The 23,317-nt window shown below is 46.7% G+C and overlaps 1 protein-coding gene across 2 annotated transcripts; it reads left to right on the forward strand.

Moving 5' to 3' along the window:
* Positions 1–446: 446 nt before the first annotated feature.
* On the forward strand, positions 447–19,280 carry LOC131120007 (zinc finger and BTB domain-containing protein 7C). 2 transcript variants are annotated; one of them, XM_058064964.1, is made up of 4 exons: positions 447–621; positions 15,173–15,826; positions 15,896–16,512; positions 18,306–19,280. In XM_058064964.1, exons 2-4 carry the CDS (start codon positions 15,194–15,196, stop codon positions 18,829–18,831), a joined length of 1,776 nt encoding a protein of 591 aa, XP_057920947.1. In that variant the 5' UTR covers positions 447–621; positions 15,173–15,193; the 3' UTR covers positions 18,832–19,280. The 2 variants fall into 2 exon arrangements, with proteins under 2 accessions (XP_057920947.1, XP_057920949.1); XM_058064966.1 differs by lacking the exon at positions 447–621 and adding an exon at positions 10,269–10,408.
* Positions 19,281–23,317: the final 4,037 nt, after the last annotated feature.

Here is a 23,317-nt window from a genome sequence, read left to right on the forward strand (position 1 = left end):
CGCCACGCTACTAGCATTGACAAACACGGACATGTGTCGCTTGGTAAACCAGCCAACAACAACACGGTTTATTTGACAGATTTGGTGGACGAGATGGCGACGCCCACGCCGCAGGTGGCAGCGTGAAAGGGTTGTTTAGAATCCAAACCATCGTCCATCCCTCGTGGAATAGTTCCCTCCATCCATTTTCTACACCGCTTATCCTCACTAGGGTGGGGGTATACTGGAGCCTATCCCAGTTGTACAAACTGGACTGGTGGCCATGTCAGCTGGGACAAGGTTCTAGAGCAGCCTTTAAGGTTTGGCTTGTGTGTGTATGTGTGAATGTGTGTGTGTGTGTGTGTGTGTGTGTGTGTGTGTGTCACTCCCCTCCCCTGAGCACAGGTGGACCAGTAGTGGAACGCTGCCAAATACTTTTGGTTTAGAAGAAGCAAGGGAGGGGTGCTGGCAGTGGGTGTATCGCTTTTTGTTTTGTTGTGTTTCTAAGATAACTTTCTCTCCCAGCGCTAGCTTGTCCACTCCTCCTCCTGTGTGCCAAAGCCGAGTGTTGATGGACTTCCTGAGCGGGAACGAGAAGGCCTCAGAGGAACTGGAATCAAAGACGTCTCTTTTCAGGGAAAGGTCGGTGATTTGATCATTTTATGCTTGTTCTTCTGAGACTACTGTGTGTGTGTGTGTGTGTGTGTGTTGCCTCACAGTGAGGAGGAAGCATTGTGCTTGGGTTAATCACGTCACTTTTTTCTATCCAATGGCCTCGACATTGAGAAGCTTTGATTCCGTGCCCCCCGCCCCTCCAAAAGGCTGCGTGAGTGCACTATTCAGATGTTATGCAAGCAGGGATTGCGTCCTGTACGTCTCCAATGGGAAGGCATCCTACACCTCCCCTTTTTCATTTGTATGCATCAGGTGATTGAGGTCCATGCTTTAATAATAAGTAATAATAATAATAATAATAATAATACTATAATAATACTATAATAATAATACAAATGTCCTATCAATTCAGTAATTAGTCAATAGTCTTATTTTTAGAATTGGCCCAACACTAAAACACAAACAAAATGAGCATAGCCGATGTCATTTCCTCAACAGCACCTCTGCTGGTTGCAACCAAGTACTGCAGCCGCATTAATTCTATCCCATTGTGCTCCTTTCCAACAAACTTCACAATCTTCCACCAGTCTTCCTCTGTGGGTGGGAATGGTTGTTTGTCTATATGTGCCCTGGGACTGGCTGGCCACCATTCCTCTCAAACAAAGGCAGCTGGGATAGCCTCCAGCGGCATAGAAAATGAATGGATTTTAACAACGTCATGTTTTTTTATAGTACTTTTTATTTTCACGAACAATTCATTCAGCAGACCAGTCCAGGGTGTACCCCGCCTCTCGCCCGAAGACAGCTGGGATAGGCTCCAGCACCCCCCATGACCCTTGTGAGGATAAGCGGTAGAAAATGAATGAATGAATTAATTAATTCAGCACAATTGTCGTGAACTCCATTTCGCCTCACACAATGAATCAATAATCAATTCCATACTAAGGACAACGGCTGTGCCAATGGGTCCCCAAGAGGTGGAGATACTCAGAATGTGCACATACTGGCCACAACATTAGGTACACCCAAACTAATGAGACACAGTACAAGAGCTGCATCAACAACAAAAGGGGTATTTCACAAATGTGAGCAATGGACTTCCTGTTGCTAAGGAGTACAACCAACATACCGTGGTACACTGGTACACTGGTACACTAGGACACTAGGGCACAGGCACGCTGCAAGAGCAGAGGAAGAACCATCCAGCAGAGTTCCAGTGATAGTGATAGCATGCTGGTCAAATGGAGTGGACCTCAAAAAGTAACAAGCAAGGTCCTTCAGATTGAGGGAGATCACCCCCACGGGACATGCGAGCAGAAGCATGGTGGGGGTGAGACGGGGACACGCCACACCTAGCATAACACCCAGACGCTCCCTTTTTGATCAACCCCAGCAGGATGGCAATTGAAGCCGATCCGTGTGCTGGGCTTTTGTCCTGGGCTAACATCACCTCGGGCGTGTCTCCATGTTTGCACAATCCAGGCTGGTAGGCAAGCCACGGCGGCATGACAAGCACCAGGTCACGTTTGTCTATTTGAAGTCATACAAGTGTAAAAAGAAGCCAAAGTGTACTCTCGTGAAGGAAAATTTGGCTGACTTATTTCTAACCAAAATATACGACGAGCAACCTGAATGTAAAATAATTTAAAAATTAATAACCTTTTTTGCTTAACGTGACTCCACGTGGAAGAGTGGAATCATAATATAGTCCCACTGAAACAACCCAACATCAACAAAGGAACAGATTTAGCCAGGAGCTTCAGCTTTTGTTTCCTGCTGCTCATCTTCCTCTGTGTGTGGAAGTGCCCCTCCCCTCCCCTCCCGCCATTGTGTCGACATGCAGCACCACGTGTTCACTTCCTGGACTGAGAACCAAGCCTTGCTGTGACTCAGCATGCATTTTGTATTTAATACAGAGTGGGATTCCATCCCATTACAGGAAGTGCAGTTTTCTTCACCAGTACCTTCTACCTAGTGACACCCGGGAGGGGTCTACACATGAATACTGCTGTGAAAGCGATATAATACTATAATGATATAATTCTATAATGATCATATTGCGTCATTGATCATAAACCAGCATTTGAGTGGGCAGGTTTTTCTTTTAACTTTAATATTCCATATGATCACCATAAGTTGCTGTTTTTTTGGTTGACACTTAAGGTCATGTACGTTTCCTCTGGCTTCTGATTGGTCCAATGCCGCCCGTTTCCTTGCCATGTACTTCACAGCCCACAAATGCATTTGGACGTGGACAGAGTTCCCCCAAACGCTACTGTGGATCTGCACAGCATGTGCAGGTATGGAGCTCCCGTAGCCTTTAGTGTGTGTGAGCGTGCCTACAGCAGCAGCGCAGCACCCGTTGTTGCGTGCAAGTGCGTGCTGGCCCTCCTCCGTACAGGACTGCAGTCCAGGTTTTGTTGTGGAGCCTGGGAGCGGTGAGTAAGCCGCCCCCCTCTCCGATGAATAGAGGATATGGGAGGAGGCTTGAAGAGGCTGCTGTGGGTGGGAGGCTCGGGCCTTGCCAAAGGAAAAAAAGCCAACAAACCTCCTCCTTGGATTTGTGTACACTCGCATTCCTCGTGACAACACAGTTGCTGACTGGGAGGCGAGCCCTCACGCTCCCGGAGGTCGGCCTGGTCCAGACCTTAGGGAGACCTTTGGGACATGTCATGTCTACATGTGTCCTGCCACCGGCTGGCCACCAGGCCTGGGTGTGCAGCTGGGATAGGCTCCAGCCTAGCCCCACCCTGGTGAGGATAAGCGGCATAGAAGATGGATGGATGCAGAATGGCTTACATCTTCAGAATCATGAAAACAAAGCATTAATTCCATAATTTATATGATGCTAGGGCTGCAACTAACAATGATTTTTTAGTGCATTAATCTGAAGTTGTTTCGATTAATCAGGTAGGATCCCTTTGCTGACCTTGTGGTAACTGGTAACTTTGACTTTCCGACATTAGTGTACCCCTGCCAGCTGGCCCTGTGAGGCCAACCTGCAATCGGCTCGGTAGAAGGAAGCGTCCGTTGCCAGTAGCATCAAAGTGGTTGTGGAGACCACAGGTAGATCCCGTTGATGGGATTACACACAAGAGTTGCACACAGGGGCTGGGGGCCGACTGTGGCCAATTGAGTAGGGCATCTTAGCACTCAGAAGATGGTTCCACTACTGGAGCCTCAGAGTGTGACTAAGAGGGCAGATACGATTACTTTTCGTGGTTATAATTATTTATATACACACAAAAATAAAGCATTAGTTATGTATAGGGTATATAGGTACTAATACAGGTTATATAGTAGGCACTAGTATAGGGTATATAGATACTTGGACTAGTATAAATAGATATGTCTTAATCATATACAATAAAACACACAAATTTCAGTCGGGATTCAGTCCCGGGTGGGAAGCACAGTGTCCTTAATATCCATGATCCAGTCCGCGAGTAGGGAATCTGATGGGGTGCGGGGGGTAGTAGTATCCAAAAGGAAAAGGGTTAGATTGTGGGTAGTTCGCCATCATGTGTCGCCTTCAGGTGTGGAACGTCAGAGGTTCAGTGGGTGAAAAATCTGACCTCCACAAGGTCAAGAAACAATGACATGGCCATCAAGTCATCAAGTCATGCTACATTTGGTACAGCATTATTAATATAATGTGCGCCGTATGAGTTCAGTTTGAAGTGCACTTTAGGTATCAATATAGTTAATGTGTGTGTGTATATATATATTCAATAACATTACGATTAAATTATCAATGTTTCAGTTACAACAACCTCATGCATTTCCAATTCAACACTACCCAGCCATTTAGGCGCATATCAAAAAGTACCATAAAACATCCCCACAAAAATAAGAAAACAAACGAACAAGGGTTCATCTTAAACAATGTATTTCGGCAGCCTGTTCGGCTGTAAAATAAAATTCCTTGATAGGGCCGTTTGTAAAATACGGCCATTTAACGAGTCACGCCGCCCGGGGTTGCCGCTAAGGTAGATAAAGCCATTACCTCAATAGAACTCTGGAACGGCATGAGTGCGGTGCCGCGGCGATTCATAAAGTTTATAAATAAAGTTTGACTCACCGCCGAGTGGATGTTACCAGCAACTCCAGTCGTGGAGTAGTGTAGTGGTTCAGGTAGATTCCGCATTAGCAGCCAATCAAGCTCGCCAACCACGATGACATCATGACCCCGGAACTTAAAGAGGGCTGTGACCTGCCGCGCCAAGACGACGACCGGAAGTGTGGAGCTGCGTTACAAATTTGACGGCTATACGTTTGTACATTCATTCCAAATATATTGATTATAAATGTGTCCATTTTGACTAAAATATGTCAACATTGACACTGTTTTATTCACATCAGCCTGTCATTTCTATCCGTGGCAGCAGAGGTCGCTGTCTCCAACTGAGCCTAAAAGGGACTTTATTTATTGCTTCAACATTAGCAAGTACAGTAAAGGATGAAGAAAAGCCACGTTGAATTGTTAAAAATCGCCATAAATATTAGCTTGCCATTAGCTCTCACATTCAAACAACAGTGTGTTGTATGTGCTATGAATTGTGCTATGAATCGTGGTATGAATGATCGGCCACCACGGGCCCTTCAAAGAGAGCTAAGGGAGGAGATGGTAGATAACAAGAGAAGAAGTAAAAGGCAGCCATAAACCAGAGCGTGATTCCACCATGTCTAAAAAAGCAAGGCTGAGTTGCTGCCTTGAATAAGTGGGTCCACCCACCCGCCAGTGAGAGGCTGCATGGCGGTTACACAGACACGAGTGTGTGGGATGGGCTCGCTTGGCCCGCTCATGCCATCTAATCGCTGCGATTAGATCCGCCCACAGTTAGCCCGTTAGCTTCTCAGATCACCTGAGATGTAACAGTGGACAGGTGAGAGACACGATTCGTCTTTGAGCTACTTTGGAGGGCGGGGGTCAAGCCCTCCATCAAGGGTCATCCGTGGGGATCCCATAGGGATTCATGCTGCCCATTCCAGTCATCCGTGGGTGAGATCAGCCACTAGCACCACTGATCACATGGATTAACTACGTTTTGTACCATATTCATGATGAGTGGCGTCGGTCAGGGCCCCCGGGAAATGGGTAAATACTAAAAAATTATATTTGGGCCCAAACTATTTTAGTACCATCTGACACAAACCTGAAAGATGACATCAATAATATGAATATAATCATACAAATACATATCTTGATTCAATAGAAATCTGTCCTGCTTAAGTCAAAACAGAATCAATTCAGTGACAAGCTTGCAGGGGGTCTCCAACGGGGCCTCCAATGGGGCCTCCAACAGAGTCTCCAACGGGGCTTCCAAAGGGGTCTCCTACAGGGCCTCCAATGGGGCCTCCAACGGGGCCTCCAACGGGGTCTCCAACGGGGTCTCCAACAGGGTCCAACATATCTTGATTCAATAGAAATCTGTCCTTAAGTCAAAACAGAATCAATTCAGTGACTAGCTTGCAGGGGGTCTCCAACGGGGCCTCCAACGGGGCCTCCAACGGGGCCTCCAACGGGGTCTCTAACGGGGTCTCCAACAGGGTCCAACATATCTTGATTCAATAGAAATCTGTCCTTAAGTCAAAACAGAATCAATTCAGTGACCAGCTTGCAGGGGGTCTCCAACGGGGCCTCCAACGGGGCCTCCAACGGGGTTTCTAACGGGGTCTCCAACAGGGTCCAACATATCTTGATTCAATAGAAATCTGTCCTTAAGTTAAAACAGAATCAATTCAGTGACCAGCTTGCAAGGGGTCTCCAACGGGGCCTCCAACAGGGTCTCCAATGGAGTCTCCAACGGGGTCTCCAACAGGGTCCCCAACGGGGTCTCATGTTAACATGTTAGCTTCATTGGCCACTCCAAATTGTCCATAGGTATGAATGTGAGTGTGAATGGTTTATATGTGCCCTGGGATTGGCTGGCCACCAGTCCAGGGTGTACCCCGCCTCTCCCCCAAGACAGCTGGGATAGGCTCCAGCAGGATAAGCAGGATAAGGATAATGAATGAATGATTAGTCCATATTCTATGCCAGGTTTGCTTACCAGGGTCACAGGGCTGGAGCCTATCCCAGCTGATAAAGTTTGAAGTAAAAATGATTGTTAATTAGTCATCATATTCAACCAATAAAGAAACCCTTGGCAGAGGTAATAATACAACAAAATAGACTGAGGTCCACAGTGCTTAACCTCAGTGCCACCTTCAAGCACCCATCATGGAACCACGCAGGCTCTTGGCTCTTGGAGCTTGGCTCTTGGATCTTGGCTCTTGGCTCTTGGATCTTGGCGCTTGGATCTTGGCACTTGGCTCTTGGCTCTCCCTTCTTCTGGTCTTTTTGCCGTGGCTGTGATGCACCAACACCACTTACCTGTATGGTCGCCCAAAAATAGTTGACCCGCACCTCACACCTCGTTGCAGCATGGTCTTGTTGCCACTCCACAGTGTGTGTGTGTGTGTGTGTGTGTGTGCATGTGTGTGTGTGTGTGCATGTGTGGTGACAGGCATCTGTCTGGCCTGCCCTGCAGCCTGACTGCTTTTAATTAGGAGGTGCCATGGTGCCTCGGGGCTCTCCTGCTGACACACACACACACACACACACACACACACACACACACACACACACACACAGGGACACACATACACACACAGAGTGACACACACATACACACATACACACACAGGGACACACACACGCTACCTGAGGGCAGACGGAGGCTGTCCCACCAAGGCTGTCCTTGTTAGCTCTCATGCAACCCTACACACACACACACACAGTACATACTGTAGTACACACAGTACACACTAATGAAATGACAGAAGTTCTATATATTGTTAGAATACTGTATTAAGGATATACAACACTCTATGGCCACTGCTCATTTTCAATCTATTGATTCTGGTGCTTATGTAACACGTACTACACCTTACAGCAAGCAGACTATTTATTGATATTATGCAAGGTAGCAGTTATGTTACTCTTGCATATATATTTATATATATTTCAAGTCTTTCTGTAAGTCTGTAAAGGTAGCAGTTATTAATAGCTGATAAAAGTACATAATCCTAAATCCCGGGCTTTGACTTTGGATTATTTTGAGAGTAATATTTCTATGATAATCATTAATAACTTGTGGGCGTGGCTATTATTCTACCATGAACTATCTATCTAGCCTCCCCCCCTTTTTCCAAGCATGCTGCTGAGAGATTGGCGACATTCTTGTCAGCTTTGTGTTGTTGTGACTCCAAAAAGTCATCGGGTCGTGTCATGTGATCTTCCTAGTAATCATCAGAGTATGTTGAGGTTAGGAGATCATCACGGTCTTGAGTGGAAATGAGCAGTGATGTCCCATGGAGTCACGTCCAATGTTTGACTCCCCCATCCCGAGCCCCTCCCTGCCGGAGTTCCAATGACTGTTTTGTTGTCGTAGCATATTATAGAATATATATATGTAGAATATGGTAGTAAGCAAGTACATGACACCATTAAAACCCCGGGGGGTGTCAGTCCACCAGCCCTCCACACAGGTGTCGCTTACGACGTGTTGCTATGACGACCGCCGCAGCTCCGGAACAGTCCAGCCCATCTTACGGGGTGAATGTTGTTTTTCTGGCCGTCTGGCCGGCCTGCTAGCAGTTAGTGGCTAACCCCCGTTTATATATACTGGATGCCAGTGTGTGCTGGCCACAAAGCCCCCCCCCCACCCCCCCGTGCAAAACAGTGTCACTCACCAAGAGTACGGCCTGCGGTTTGCTCGGGTCTGTGTTGTCTCCCCAAAGGACAGGAAGTGGGCTTGTTCGTCTTGTGAGTTTTTGGGCCAACTGGACAACGTTCATAGTGTGTTGGAAGTCCTGTAAGGGAAATTAGAAATACTCCCAACATTCCCATCGCCCTGTGCCATCCCTGAATACAACACTGTACTAGCTTGCAGCCGTCTTCATCGATGGAGACCCTTAGCCTTTTTTATGCTTTTTTTGAGCACTTTGAGATTTCTGTAATGTGAAGTGCAATATAAATAATAATAATATTATTATTATTATTATTATTATTATTATTATTATTATTATTATTATTATTAATTATAATAATTATAATAATAATAATTATTATTATTATTATTTATATTTGTGTAATTATATTTATTATTTTATGTATTATTTAAATAATAATAATTAATATTTATTATTATTATTATTTTATTATTATTATTATAACAACAACAATAATAATAATAATTATTATTATTATTATTATTTATAATAATAATAATAATAATTATTATTATTTATTATTATTATTATTATTATCAAACCCAAGTGAGAATGAGCGGCATAGAAAATGGATGGATGGATCAATGTTCATTGTTCAGGATCATTGTCTTAAGGATCTGTTAGGGTGGCTGGATGCTGCCATTGGTATAACTGGCTGGAGGACTGGGCAGGGGAGGACCAGGGAGGACGGGGGACGGCAGGGGAGGATCAGGGACGATAGGGGATGGCAGGGGAGGACCAGGGGCGGCAGGGGAGGACCAGGGAGGACCGGGGCTGTGATGTTCCACTGTGAAATCATCAGGTGTGCCGTGAGGAATTATCCCCCACATCTCGCCATTGGAGAGGTGCTGGTCCCACGCTCAGATTAATGGGGGTCTACAACAGGAATGGCAATTGGTGGAAGAAGTAATCCTAGACATTAATGTGTAGATTATGACATGTAATCCATCATTCATTTAATTTCTTCGCATCAAAACATAACTTTCAAAAGATGATGAGTCATGACGTGCTATATATCACTATATTATTGACTATAATGTAGTTGTTGATTATTGATTATCACTATATATTGACAGTTAATATGGTACAAATAATGTCATTGTATGGTCATATCACCTTGTACTTTGGTTCGGGACATACAATTACAAAATTTAAAAATAAAAAAAAAACAAAAAAAAATTAACCTGTATTACGGAAAGCAGGAAGTGAACAAATGTAACAGTTACTGATTGTAAAAGTACCAGATGGAGGGGTAGGATTTAATAAGCTTTGCTTCTTCCTACTCCTTTTGGACATGTGGAACTGTGAACTGATGATGTGATGCATTCAATTGTAATCTGATGGATGTTCAAATGAAATAAAACCATTACCATTACTATGAATTATGACTAATATGACTAATAAAATAACAAATAAACAACATTGATCTTGATCCCAAAGTGTGTCTGCCACAAAGGCACTCGGGTTGCCGATGTGCCTGCTGTCAAACATGCCAGTAAAAAGACAAAACAGTTTTCCACATTTCCACATTCCCGCCTCCCTCGGTCTCCCCAAACAACCCCTTGGAGTTCCTTTGCCCCCCGTCCCTGGAACACAAGTAAAAATGCATTTTGTCTGACCTAAATCAGAGGGTGTCTTGGCCACGGGCTTATTACACAGTGCACTTGGACTTGTGTTGTGGAGGAGGATGGGGTATTATTATCTTGCAGCTACCCACCCTGCTATAAAAACTAGCGGTGCGACATCTCCACAGCGCAGTGCTCCGCTATTCCAGCCTCCCTCCCTCCGTCCGTCCCTCCCTCCCTCTTCCTCTGGCGCTCCTCGGCGCACACAAGCCGACTCCCCAGCTCGCCTTTACGCACACACTCCCGGACCGGCACCCTGCGCTCGCTCCTCGGCTGCTTTGGACTTTCTTTGAGACATTTTCATGAATGGGAGCTTCATTGGTCGACACACGAATTGATTGACTGACAGTCAAAAGGGGGCCATGCTGGGGGGTCAGCAAAGGAGCACCAGAACCTCCCGCTAGACGACCGAGGTAGGATTAGTTGTCTACTTTTTTGGATGATGTGAGGACAAGTGGGTGACGCTTATGAAGTGACACATGGAGCCTTGCATGCCGCCCCCTCCGGGGGCAAAACAAGTTAGCTGTCACCTGTATTTGCTTCTTATCTCGTTATGTTCCTATTTCTCAGCTCTGTTTGGTATTCTACTCTTCATGTTAAAAAGTGTGGAATATTTGTTAGCAGTTGTGATCATAGCGTAGGATTCCATGATGCCGCCAAATCCCAAATAGATTTCCACCAAGCCAAAGGGCACAGCCATGTATTCCTTCATTTGGCTTCATCTCCATTTACTTCAATAAGGTGGTCAATCTTTTCAATGCGAGAAATATTACCCATTACCCAATATTACCCAATATTACAACAACAGTCAAAAGCAGTGTTTTATATACTCAGTAAGCAACAGCAGAAATGAGTCAAATGGATAATAATAAATACTTCATGAAAATACTTATCAATAAAGTCAAGGAAGTCCAAGTAAAGGCAGCCTGTATTGGCTTTTGTCTAACAGCTCCATACCAATAAATGCCTAAATAAAGACACCCAGTATTAAGAAGTAAATGTGTGTGTGTGTGTGTGTGTGTGTGTGTGTGTGTGCGCGCACTAAACAGCTCCGTAGCAAACGACATCACCAAGGTCAAATGTGGTAAAATGCTCCCTAAATAAGAGGATGATTTCCTGCACTGCTCTGGCACTCAAGTTGAGTTTAGATCTTGGCGTGCTTGTTTGTGCCACCGGTTGGCTGATTTGTGGCCAGACTCCGGCCAGGTACCACTGGGGACCGGATGAGGACTATGTGGTGCTGGAGGAGGAGACGCATCGGGATGAGGGTTGACTTCAACGTCTCCTGGTCCTTCTTATTTTGCTATCTACTTTTGCTCATGGCAATTTTGCTTTGGGGGCACCGCCAGATCCAGGAAATGGTGCCCTAGTGGTGCCGGGACTCAGAATGGGGAGTTCTTATGTGGCGTATACTTACTGTGGTCCTGCTGTTCATGTTGGTCTTCTTCCTAAGTCCTCCAGGGGGCGGCGATGGCCAGACAACAACACTCCTTTGGCGGCTTGCATCCACATTGTCCTGGATTAGTCAACAGGTCGTACGCGGGCGCCGTTAGCAGACGCAGACGACCCCATGTGACACCCAAACTGCCACTTGGTCCAACGTCTAGTCCAGACTTTGGGCCAAGTGGAATTACAGACGAGACAATATCGACTGTCCACCGCCACAGTCACAGTCATGACACAAAATATTCCGATATTATGCTGCGTATTGCTCGTCTATACGGACACGGTCCCTGCTGAAACGTTAAAATACTTCGAAAAATACGTCGAAAACGATGCTAATATTTGTCCCAACATAGTTCTTAGTCAAAGCCCTGCTAGAATGTCCCACATAAGAACTCCGTACAATCAAGCAGGAATGTCCTTGTTTGTCCAATCCCAGAGTTAGCCAACTGGGAATCTGCCTTATTTGTCCGGTTTCCTCCCACATTCCAAAAACATGCTAGGTTAATTGGCGACTCCAAATTGTCCATAGGTATGAATGTGAGTGTGAATGGTTGTTTGACTATATGTGCCCTGTGATTGGCTGGCCACCAGTCAGGGGTGTACCGAAGACAGCTGGGATAGGCTCCAGCAACCCCCGCAACCCGGTAGAAAATGAATGAATGAATGAATGAAGTCCCCCAGCAACAAGTCGCCACAAACATGTACTGCAACCTGAGCAGTACATTTGTAAGTACTACATGTGCTGTACACATTGAAAGTAGTCAGAGTGTACTTTGTAACGTAGACTACCTAAGTGCTATTTATCAACACGTATGCCACTGTCGCCGCCCTGGTGGAAGGGGCGTGTTGGGGGTTAACGAGGGCGTTTGGCTGGAGAGATGTCACTTGCGGGCGAGGAAGCCATGCCCTCCCCCCTCCCCCCTCACCCCCCACCCTAACCTCCCCCACCCAATGTCTATGTGGCACATCCTCCTTAGATCCTCTCCACGTAGTAATTAGGGGCTGGCCACCGCGAGTCAGAGCTAAAGCTAGCGGTGGGAGAGGAGGAGGAGGCGGAGGGGGTGGAGGGCTGCTTGTTTTAGGATGGACCTGGTGCAAACAAAATGACAGTCCTCCCACTCTGACTTTCTCTCATTTTTTTGTTTGCCTTGGCAGGGCCCTCTCAGGGAGGGGCCCCTCGTCGTCTGTTTGTGCAACCTGTTGGGGAAGTTTACAGGCCCGACTAATCGCTCCGTCAGCGCAGCTCACCTTGTATCCACGCTTTGACTTTATGGTGCACAAACTTTGGTTGGCTATTGCAGGATTTTTTTATTGTCTTAACGTCTCAGTAGACTGTGGTTCAGCTTCTGACCAAATTAGGTACATGATGGCATATTTGCATAAATGGGATTCCAGTTTGGCATTCGCTGTTCTGATTCGCTGATTTATAATCATCGTAAATAGTAAATAATCGGGTTTCTAACAATAAATGAAAGAGAAGATTGACGGTGCAATAAGCAGGGGATACAGAGTGCTGCAGATCTACATCCAACAGAGGGCGCCGTCTCACTCAACCTTTTCCAGCAAGAAGACGCTATGCCAAGGGGTGGTGTTGCGTAACTGCGTTATAATGTACCCCGCATGCCTGCGGTTGTTTCTTCTTCTCTATCAGTCAAAAGGTGTTTAACGAGAGACTTCAGAGCGGGGGGGGGGGGGCGTTTTACGGCACTAACCGGCGTATTTTCTGTATTTGCCCCCTTCTTCAGGCTTCTGATTGGCTAAATCTTTTTAATCAGGCTTTTAACTAATATTTTTAAACTTTTCTTGTGTTTTTATATTTTTAGTCCCATTTTATGCTTTTAGTCTTTAGCTTTTAACTCCAGTGTTTCCTCAGTGGGGGGGTCCTCCACACTGGGGGCTGTGTCGGGTCTGCTGAGGGGGTGCCATCCTTGGGTCCCTTCGACCCGGCCCCGGCTGGGGGTTCCTCCCTTTAATGTGGGGGTCCGCCCGTCTGTCAGAGTCGGGGGGCCCGGGTGCTGGCACAGCCTGCGGTTCCTCCCAGTGTGGACGGTCCCCAAAGGTGGCGTTTCCTTGATCCTCAGTGCCATGCCATATCTACCTACTGTGTGTGATTGTGTGTATGTGTGTGTGTGTATGTGTGTGTGTGTGTGTCTAGTATGGAGGGTGGGAGGGAGGGGCTTTCTTAGTATTTGTTTTCCTTTTAATTGTAGTAATTGTTTTTAACTCTGTGAAACACTTTGTGTTGCAAGTGATATACAAATAAAGTTGATTTGATTTGATTTAAATCAGTTGCTTTTTATGTGCTTGCATGTGGTGCATAGAAACATAACGACTGGACAATCGGTATTTAGGAATGGAACCCTAGACTGAATTCGAGTGAATGTATAGCAGGACTGACTTTTCCACGTACACAATCATGATGTTTCGACTGTTAGCGTTCTAAGTATGATACAGCAGCTCATCAATCAACGTCTACCATGTGTCCACGGTCGAGTAGCAAAGATGTCGCTCCACTCCCAGTACGTCATAAAACTGTCATCTCATGACGGGCTGTTTCTCTTTTGTTGAACTTTTTTCCCCAGCAGATGTTTACACAGGTATCCTTTTAATAACTCTATGAATGGTGTCCACATAGCAACCGTCCCCTTAGCAACAAGAGAATAACCACACAGAACGCCGGTATCCGAGGCGTGTGGCTGCAGGTGAACCAAGGGATTATTTTTAGACTTTTAACGTCTTCGGGTTGAAGGAACATTTGGTTCCAAGATGGTCGTTATTCACCATCGTGAAACCTTTCAGAAATATTAGCGATGTTTTACTTCCATTTGAACACGCTCCTTCAAGTGTAAAAAGAAGTTAAGTATGCACTGAGACACTCGCTTGATTCCGGAAGAGAAAGGTGGGATGGCTTGAAACGCTCGTGGTCAAACCATTGCTTGCTGATATCACAGAGGGACTTCCTTATATGGTTCATATTAGGAAGCACTTTGGGTGTGTGGCCAATCACAGCGGAGTGGGCGTGGCTGAATTCAATGAAAAGGTTTTGGCAGGAATCACTAATCCAAGGAAATCCAGCTGGAATAGGTGCAGATTCTGGATGATCTAATGGTTTTTGTGTGCGGGTTATTGTGTGTAGCTGCTCTATAGGAGCACTACCACTCACTACAAAGGCTGGGATAACGAGCCCCTTTAAATTGCACTCAATTAACTCAATTAATTAATTGGGCGGCACGGCAGTCTAGCGTTTAGCGCGCAGACCTCACAGCTAGGACACCAGGGTTCAATTCCACCCTCGGCCATCTCTGTGTGGAGTTTGCGTGTTCTCCCCGTGCATGCGTGGGGTTTTCTCCGGGTACTCCGGTTTCCTCCCACATTCCAAAAACATGCTAGGTTAATTCGCCACTCCAAATTGTCCATAGGTATGAATGTGAGTGTGAATGGTTGTTTGTCTATATGTGCCCTGGGATTGGCTGGCGACCAGTCCAGGGTGTACCCCGCCTCTCGCCCGAAGACAGCTGGGATAGGCTCCAGCACCCCCACGACCCTTGTGAGGAAAAAGCGGTAGAAAATGAGTGAATTAATGAATTAATTAACTCAATTAATTAATGTGGCTATTGTCATGCTAATGACGACTATATGGGGAATGCAAATAAAATATGATACAATATGTCATCATCAAGAATTTAGTCACAAAATGCTCAAAGCTTGAATTTGTGTTGGCTCCTACCTAGATCCGCACGACAGACCGGAGGATGGTCCACCACAGGGAGGAAGACCGGATCGGGATCCCCTTCCCAAACCACAGCAGCGATGTCCTGTGCAGCCTCAACGAGCAGCGGCGTGACGGCCTCCTCTGCGACGTCGTCCTCATCGTACGCGACCAAGAGTTCCGCACTCACCGCTCGGTGCTGGCAGCCTGCAGCCAGTACTTCAAGAAGCTCTTCACCGTGGCTGCCGCGGGCCCCGAGGACGGGCGCCACCTGCACACCGCCAGCGCCGCCATCTACGAAATAGACTTTGTAACTTCGGACTCGCTGACGGCCATCTTGGAGTTCGCCTACACCTCTACGCTGACGGTGACGACATCCAACGTGAAGGAGATCTTGAACGCCGCCCGGATGCTGGAGATCCCGTGCATCATAAACGTGTGCCTGGAGATCATGGACAGTGGGGGAGGAGGCGGGGAGAGGGACATCGAGGAAGACGACGAGGAGGAGGAAGAAGAAGCCGAGTCCAGGAATGAAGAGCAGGAGGAGGATGACGACGACGAGAGGTCGCTGAGGTCATCGGAAAGCAGGGCGGGGCATCTAGGGGCGGATGCGTCGCCGCCCCCCAGCACCTCCTCCTACCAGGAGATGTCAGCTGACCACATGAGTGGAAAGCAGGTAGAGTCTGGAATGAAACGTTCCTTTCATGGTAAACCTCTTCATGGCGCTAACGTTGTGGTGTTGCAGGAGACCTTGGAGAATCGTGCCCTGAAGGACTTCTCCATCGCCTCGCTCCTCCAGGACGGCCTCTACCCCCGCATGTCCGCCTTGGACAGGAGGGCCAACTTCTCCCCGCTCCTCCCCGCCTTCTACCCCTCCATGTGGGCAGCGGACTTCCCGGGATTCCCACAGAGCTTCCTGGACCACAGCCTCCATCAGCACGCTCGCACGGGGGCGTCCCCGGCCGCCTTCCTGCCCCCCGCCGCCCCCACCCCTCTCAATCTGGCCGTCAAGCGAGAGATCATCAAAGAGGAAATGAAAGAGGAAGTCCCGCCCAGTCTGCTCCACACTGACTTCCTGAAGGAGTTTGTCAGCGCCTCGGGCCCTGTTGCGCCGCCCTCGGCGGTCAAGGATGAGGCGGACTTACGGTCCTACCTGAGCTTCCTGAACTCCGCATCCCAACTGGGGGCGCTCTTCCCTCCCTGGCAGCTGGAGGAGGAGCGGAAGATGAAGCCCAAGTCTTCGCAGCAGTGTCCCATCTGCAACAAGATCATACAAGGTGCCGGGAAACTACCGCGACACATGAGGACGCACACGGGGGAGAAACCTTACATGTGCACCATCTGTGAGGTGCGCTTCACCAGGTGAGACCATCACACCTTGCCGAGGTGCGCTTGTCGGCCAACCACTAAGCAACTTTAGCTGGGACTTAGCGACCGATCCAGGGTGTACCCCGCTTCTTTCACTAAGTCAGCTGGGATAGGTTCCAGCTCACTCATGACCGTGAATATGATAAGCAGTCTCGAAAATGAATGAATGAATTTTTGGTTGTCACTACAAGTCACTGACTTGTAGTCTGCCCCTCGCTCCAAAGTCAACTGTGGTAGGCTCCAGCACACCTACCACCCTGAACAGGATAAATGGACGATCCCTGCCGGGCCTCGTCTGACTGGCTAGTTGAGGCAGGACTTTGGATGGGATCCCGTTTCCCATGTAGACACCAGCATCCATTTCCTCGGCAGGTGTCCAATCCAAGATCATTAAGGAGCAGCGTATCTTTTCCAAGATCATTAAGGAGCAGCATATCCAATCCAAGATCATGAAGGAGCAGCGTTTCCAATCCAAGATCGTTAAGGAGGAGCGTGTCCAATCCAAGATCATTAAGTAGCAGCGTACCCAATCCAAGATTATTAAGGAGCAGCGTACCCAATCCAAGATCATTAAGTAGCAGCGTATCAATCCAAGATCATGAAGGAGCACCGTATCCATTCGAAGATCATGAAGGAGCACCGTATCCAATCCAAGATCATTAAGGAGCAGCGTGTCCAATCCAAGATCATTAAGTAGCAGCGTATCCAATCCAAGATCATTAAGGAGCTGCGTACCCAATCCAAGATCATGAAGGAGCAGCGTGTCCAATCCAAGATTGTTAAGGAGCAGCGTATCCAATCCAAGAACATTAAGTAGCAGCGTAGCCAATCCAAGATCATTAAGGAGCTGCATGTCCAATCCAAGATCATTAAAGAACTACGTATCCAATCCAAGATCATGAAGGAGCAGCGTGTCCAATCCAAGATCATTAAGGAGCAGCGTGTCCAATCCAAGATTATTAAGGAGCAGTGTACCCAATCCAAGATCATTAAGGAGCAGAGTATCCAATCCAAGATCATTAAGGAGCTGCATATCCAAGATCATTAAGGAGCAGAGTATCCAATCCAAGATCATGAAGGAGCAGCATGTCCAATCCAAGATCATTAAGGAACAGCATGTCCAATCCAAGATAATTAAGTAGCAGCGTATCCAATCCAAGATCATGAAGGAGCAGCGTATCCAATCCAAGATCATTAAGAAGCAGCCTGTCCTATCCAAGATCATGAAGGAGCAGCGTGTCCAATCCAAGATCATCAAGGAGCCAAGGCCTTTCCGCCCACCTTTCTGTCTCTAATGTTCATTTCTAAAGAGACCTCATTTGCAGATCAAAGATCCTGAAGTGCGGATGTGTCACTCTCCCGCATTCATTCATTCATTCATTCATTCATTTTCTTGTCCTCACTAGGGTCGTGGGGGTGCTGGAGCCTATCCCAGCTACTCTACCGCATCTTTGGCATATTTTCCAAGTGGCCTGAGAACACAGAGTACCAAACTGCGGTAGTACTAGTAGTATTTCGGAGCATACGTAGAGTATACAGTATAGAAGTACATACGTAGGACAGAAAGCAGTGGCAGCAAAGATAGCGTATGTTGTCTGCCGTGTGGAACTCAAACCTCATTTGATTGAAGAGCAAACACGTAGTAGGACAGCTAGAATAACGCGGCCTGAGACCGCCAAGGAGGCCGATGACCCGGCGACCCGGCAGGCCTGCGGCAGGTGCAGCCAAGCAGTGATGCTGCGCAGTCCACACGATGACTGATGTGTTGTTCTTTGTTCCGTCACCAGACAGGACAAGCTGAAGATCCACATGAGGAAGCACACGGGCGAGCGGCCGTACATCTGCCTGCACTGCAACTCCAAGTTCGTGCACAACTACGACCTGAAGAACCACCTCCGCATCCACACCGGCGTGCGGCCCTACCAGTGCGAGCACTGCTACAAAAGCTTCACGCGCTCCGACCATCTACACCGACACATCAAGAGGCAGAGCTGCCGCATCTCCCGCCCCCGCCGGGGACGGAAGCCTGCCGCGTGGAGGTCTGCGGCGCCGACAGGTAACTTCCTGTGCCCGCCCTCCACCAACGTCACCACCGGCGGCGGGTTCAAGTCGGCGTACGAGGAAGGGAAGAACCGCGGACTGGGTTTCAACAGAGAAGATGACAATGAAGGAGCGGCGAGGCCGCGAGGCGTCTTCGCCTTCGCCGTGACGGGAGAAGACGTACTCACCCGATCACCTTATTATGCGGCGACCTCTGACCCCTGGACCATGAGACTGGAGCGAGCCCCTCCCGTCCCTGAGACGGCCACATGAAGACCTTTTGAGAGACAAACAAATCGGTGAACTTCCTAAGACTGCTAGCGTTTGATTTTCCGCTATAAAGAAGAATATCAAGACTTTTTTCGATGTTTACTGGAATATTTGGATTTTTTAAAAAAAAGGCAACGACGCCTTCAGGTTCAGGAAAATTACAGCGCCTGTTCTTGTATCGGCATTAGTGGCAACACTGAATGTAAAACATTTCAGACAGGAAGAATCATAAATACACACAATAAAGCAAAAACTAAAGTCATCCAAATAAAGCGCTCCACTGCACTATTGTACATAAACACACCACGGGGTGCTTCCTTTGCAGGGGATGGCAACACTTTAATACAACACTATTTCAGCGCTAAATAACCTCTCCATAAGGACGCTTTCTGGGCTTTCTGGGCTTTCTGGGCTTTCTGGGCATTCTGGATGCTGGTCTACTCTGCTGCCAACAATCACATGTATTTGACTTGAAAATGGGGGGGGGGGGGGTGTTTGTTATCTTCTTTTTCTGCTATTTATGCATATTTAAAACAATGAATGAGCCTTGGCTATATTTTGCAAATGTTTTATAAAGACTTTAAATGTTGAACTTTGGTGTTTTGGTGTAAGAGCTTTTTTACATCATAGAAATAAACTAGAAATAAAATAGCATTATTATGTTATCATTCAGGCTGCACGGCGGTCGAGTGGTTAGCGCGTAGACCTCACGGCTAGAGACCAGGGTTCACTTCCACCCTCCGCCATCTCTGTGTGGAGCTTGCATGTTCTCCCCGTGCATGCGTGGGTTTTCTCCGGGTACTCCGGTTTCCTCCCACATTCCAAAAACATGCTAGGTTAATTAGCGACTCCAAATTGTCCATCGGTATGAATGTGAGTGTGAATGGTTGTTTGTCTGCATGTGCCCTGTGATTGGCTGGCCACCAGTCCAGGGTGTACCCCGCCTCTCGCCTGAAGACAGCTGGGATAGGCTCCAGCATCCCCCGCGACCCTCGTGAGGATAAGCGGCAAAAAATGAATGAACATTATCATTCATCTATTATTGATATATTCGAAATAGGTTAGAAAGACTAGACTGTAATATTCATTCATTTTCTACCGCTTTTCCTCACCAGCCAATCACAGGGCACTTATAGACAAACAACCATTCACACTCACATTCATACCTGTGGACAATTTGGAGTCGCCAATTAACCTAGCATGTTTTCGGAATGTGGGAGGTAACTGGAGTACCCGGAGAAAACCCACGCATGCACGGGGAGAACATGCAAACTCTACACAGAGATGGCCGAGGGTGGAATTGAACCCTGGTCTCCTAGCTGAGCTAACCACTCGACTGCCATGCGGCCCTACACCGTAATGATTATTAAATATTCATATACTTCAAATCATTTTAGAACAAATGAAAATATATAATATATAATTATATATATAATTATATATAAATATATAATTCACAATATCATCAAGATATCTATATTTCATGATATCTTTTTAGTTATATTCATGAAAGTTTTATTTTATTTTATTATTTTTACCTAGGTTTTGATAGATTTGAAATTATTATTTAAAAAATACATATAGGCATGTAAATATTCACATATAAACAGTCGTGTGGATAATGTGGTACCACTGCTCTCTAGTGGCCTAAAGGTGGTATTGCAACCAAAGCTGTGTTTAACCCTTTTCCTGCAAGCTCTAGTTTAATGCGCCTTTGTCCCGCTTGAGGGCGCTAAAGGTTAACACTGTTTATATGGCTTGTGCTGCTATTTGCTTGACTTAAAGTTTGCTCCTGACTCTAAACGTACCTCATAGCGTTATGAGCATAGCCTGGCATCATATTCACATTGTTTCATTTTAATGTCAATCAAAGGTTTGAGTTCGCCGAGAAAGGGTCTCCTCCCCGTGGAGCTAACAGAGCCTCCACGGGTGTCAAACTTGAAGCACCATTGTTCTGCATAACTTCCTAGGAGGATGTGTATAAGCATAACATGCCCCCCCCCCACACACACACACAAACACACACCGAGGGATTATTATGAGAGCATCCTGACGTAGGACACAAAGTGACAAGGACGGGACCCTGGGAGGGGTCAGGAAGTCACTACTCAGGAGGGTCGCCATTCCGGAAACTGACACCCACTGACATCGATGGGAGCTCACTGAATTTTCAACATGCAGCCCCCCCCCCCCCAAAACCCCCACTCATGCACCAAATTAGACGTGCTGTGGCGGCCACTGTGGGGTTGCTTAGCAACCACCAAAATAACACACTTTCAGGCCACTGAAAGAAAGAAAATGAAGCAGGTTTATTTTTCTAACCACGCCCCCGTCGGAATAGACGCCACGCCCCAATTCATCGTCCACTTGAGTCAAATGGACGCTGTACCTCAATAGATGCCAGTAGTGTCACATGGACGTCGTCTATCACAACACACCTCCTGTAGGGCAGACATGGCATCTGTAAAGCTGATGTTTACAATGGCGTTCATGAAGTCTGCAACAGTGCAAAGGCATAACAGGCACGTCCAACAGAGCACCAATAGACCAATCTAATGCACCACAAGGACACAGAACACAACACACGTCTGTACGCTGTATGATGTATCAATGGATTACTGTAATATATATATATACTGTTCAAATAATACAAGATCAAATATCATAGTATAGTAATACAATATATACAATACTGTACATATTGCTATAAAGTCAATTATGTACACTGTTGTATCCCAATTTTTATATCTATTATTTTATTTTAAAAATACCAAAACTACAGATATTACTATGAAAATAGATATTTGTAAACCAAATAAATATATGCCTGTTACTTTCTGCTGTTGAGTAAATCAACACCACGGGCCACGCCTGCTGTATTCCATCATGTCTGCCACCATGGCGGCGTGATGCAGCCGGATGGGCTGCATCACGCCGCCATGAGGAAAGTACGTACAGTACATACGTACACAGGTACACAGTACGCACACAGTACGTACACAGGTACACAGTACCCACACAGTACGTACACAGGTACACAGTACGCACACAGGTACACAGTACGCACACAGGTACACAGTACGTACACAGGTACACAGTACGTACACAGGTACAATGTATGTACGCAGGTACACAGTTTGTACACAGGTACACAGTACGTACGCAGGTACGTACACAGGTACACAGTACGTACGCGTACACAGTTTGTGAGAAAGAGCCACCAGACTGCAACCAACCTTTCCTATAAAAGGTGAACTCATCATATCATTTAAAGAGACGGAAGCTTTGTCATCTTTAGCTGACCTTGCATAGCAACAAGAGATGGTGGATTCCGTATTTGCATGGACAACCACTGGTGCTATGGTGTTACTTAAGTCATTATTACATGCAATTATTCACAATGTAGGGGTCTTACGGTGGGGGGGGTGGGGGGGGGCTGTTGCATCATGCGTGTTTCTTTGTTCGAGTGCTCGGCCTCCAAAGGGATAGAAAGCCATACGTTAGCCAACACCCTGTCAGCGTGCACCTCCTCCTCGCCCGCCTGATCTTGAATCAGGTTACAATCACTTCCAGCTCCCTGACTGCTTGGTAGTCATTTCCTGGCGGACTGAAGAGCACCTTTATTGATTGCAGCAAACACAAAGTGAAGACGCCTTCAATTGGATTATGTTCCGGTTGCTTCCGCTACGGAGCACGGATAAAACATGAATAACTATGGAAGCGCCACACGTCTTGGGAACGTCTACAGAAGTGCGGTGTGAAAATAATTGTCGCCTTCCCGAGCTTCCAGGTTCCCCCCACAGTTCCCGTTATTGATGTCATTATTATTGTACTATGATATACTACAGCTGCAGGTGAACTTTGACCTGTCCGCCAGGTTTCGTGGGCCTCCCAAAGATGGCTGGCGTCCGACGGCGATCGCTGCACGTCAATACGACCTGCTCTAATGGGTCCGAGGGAGAACACGTTGAAGCTTGCTGATAAGTGGACACATTAACTGTCTGCAGTGGCACTCCACCAGGAGATAAGATAACTCATACTAATGGGGATCAATGCTACGCTTTGCTTTGTTGCAGTGCTCTGATAGCCCATGTACACAGGTACACATGTACTATGTACACAGCCCATGTACACAGGTACACATGTACTATGTACACAGCCCATGTACACAGGTACACATGTACAGTGTACACAGCCCATGTACACATGTACACATGTACACATGTACACATGTACACAGCCCATGTACACATGTACACAGCCCATGTACACATGTACACATGTACTATGTACATAGCCCATGTACACATGTACTATGTACATAGCCCATATACATGTGTGCTATTGTAGTATCTATATAGCCCATGTACATGTGTACTATGGTAGTACTGTACATAGCCCATACATGTACTATGTACTTACATAGTACATGTACACATGTACTATTGTAGTATGTACATGGCCCATGTACACATGTACTATTGTAGTA

Source organism: Doryrhamphus excisus, chromosome 2, assembly GCF_030265055.1.
Source record: "Doryrhamphus excisus isolate RoL2022-K1 chromosome 2, RoL_Dexc_1.0, whole genome shotgun sequence".
Lineage (NCBI taxonomy): Eukaryota > Metazoa > Chordata > Actinopteri > Syngnathiformes > Syngnathidae > Doryrhamphus > Doryrhamphus excisus.

What these genes read in the sequence shown, in the direction of transcription:
- LOC131120007 (XM_058064964.1), top strand. Translation starts at nt 15,194, where the DNA reads ATGGTCCACCACAGGGAGGAAGACCGGATCGGGATCCCCTTCCCAAAC. An exon ending in ACCACATGAGTGGAAAGCAG is followed by an intron (nt 15,827 to 15,895) that starts GTAGAGTCTGGA and finishes GTGGTGTTGCAG; the next exon opens with GAGACCTTGGAGAATCGTGC. An exon ending in TGTGAGGTGCGCTTCACCAG is followed by an intron (nt 16,513 to 18,305) that starts GTGAGACCATCA and finishes TTCCGTCACCAG; the next exon opens with ACAGGACAAGCTGAAGATCC.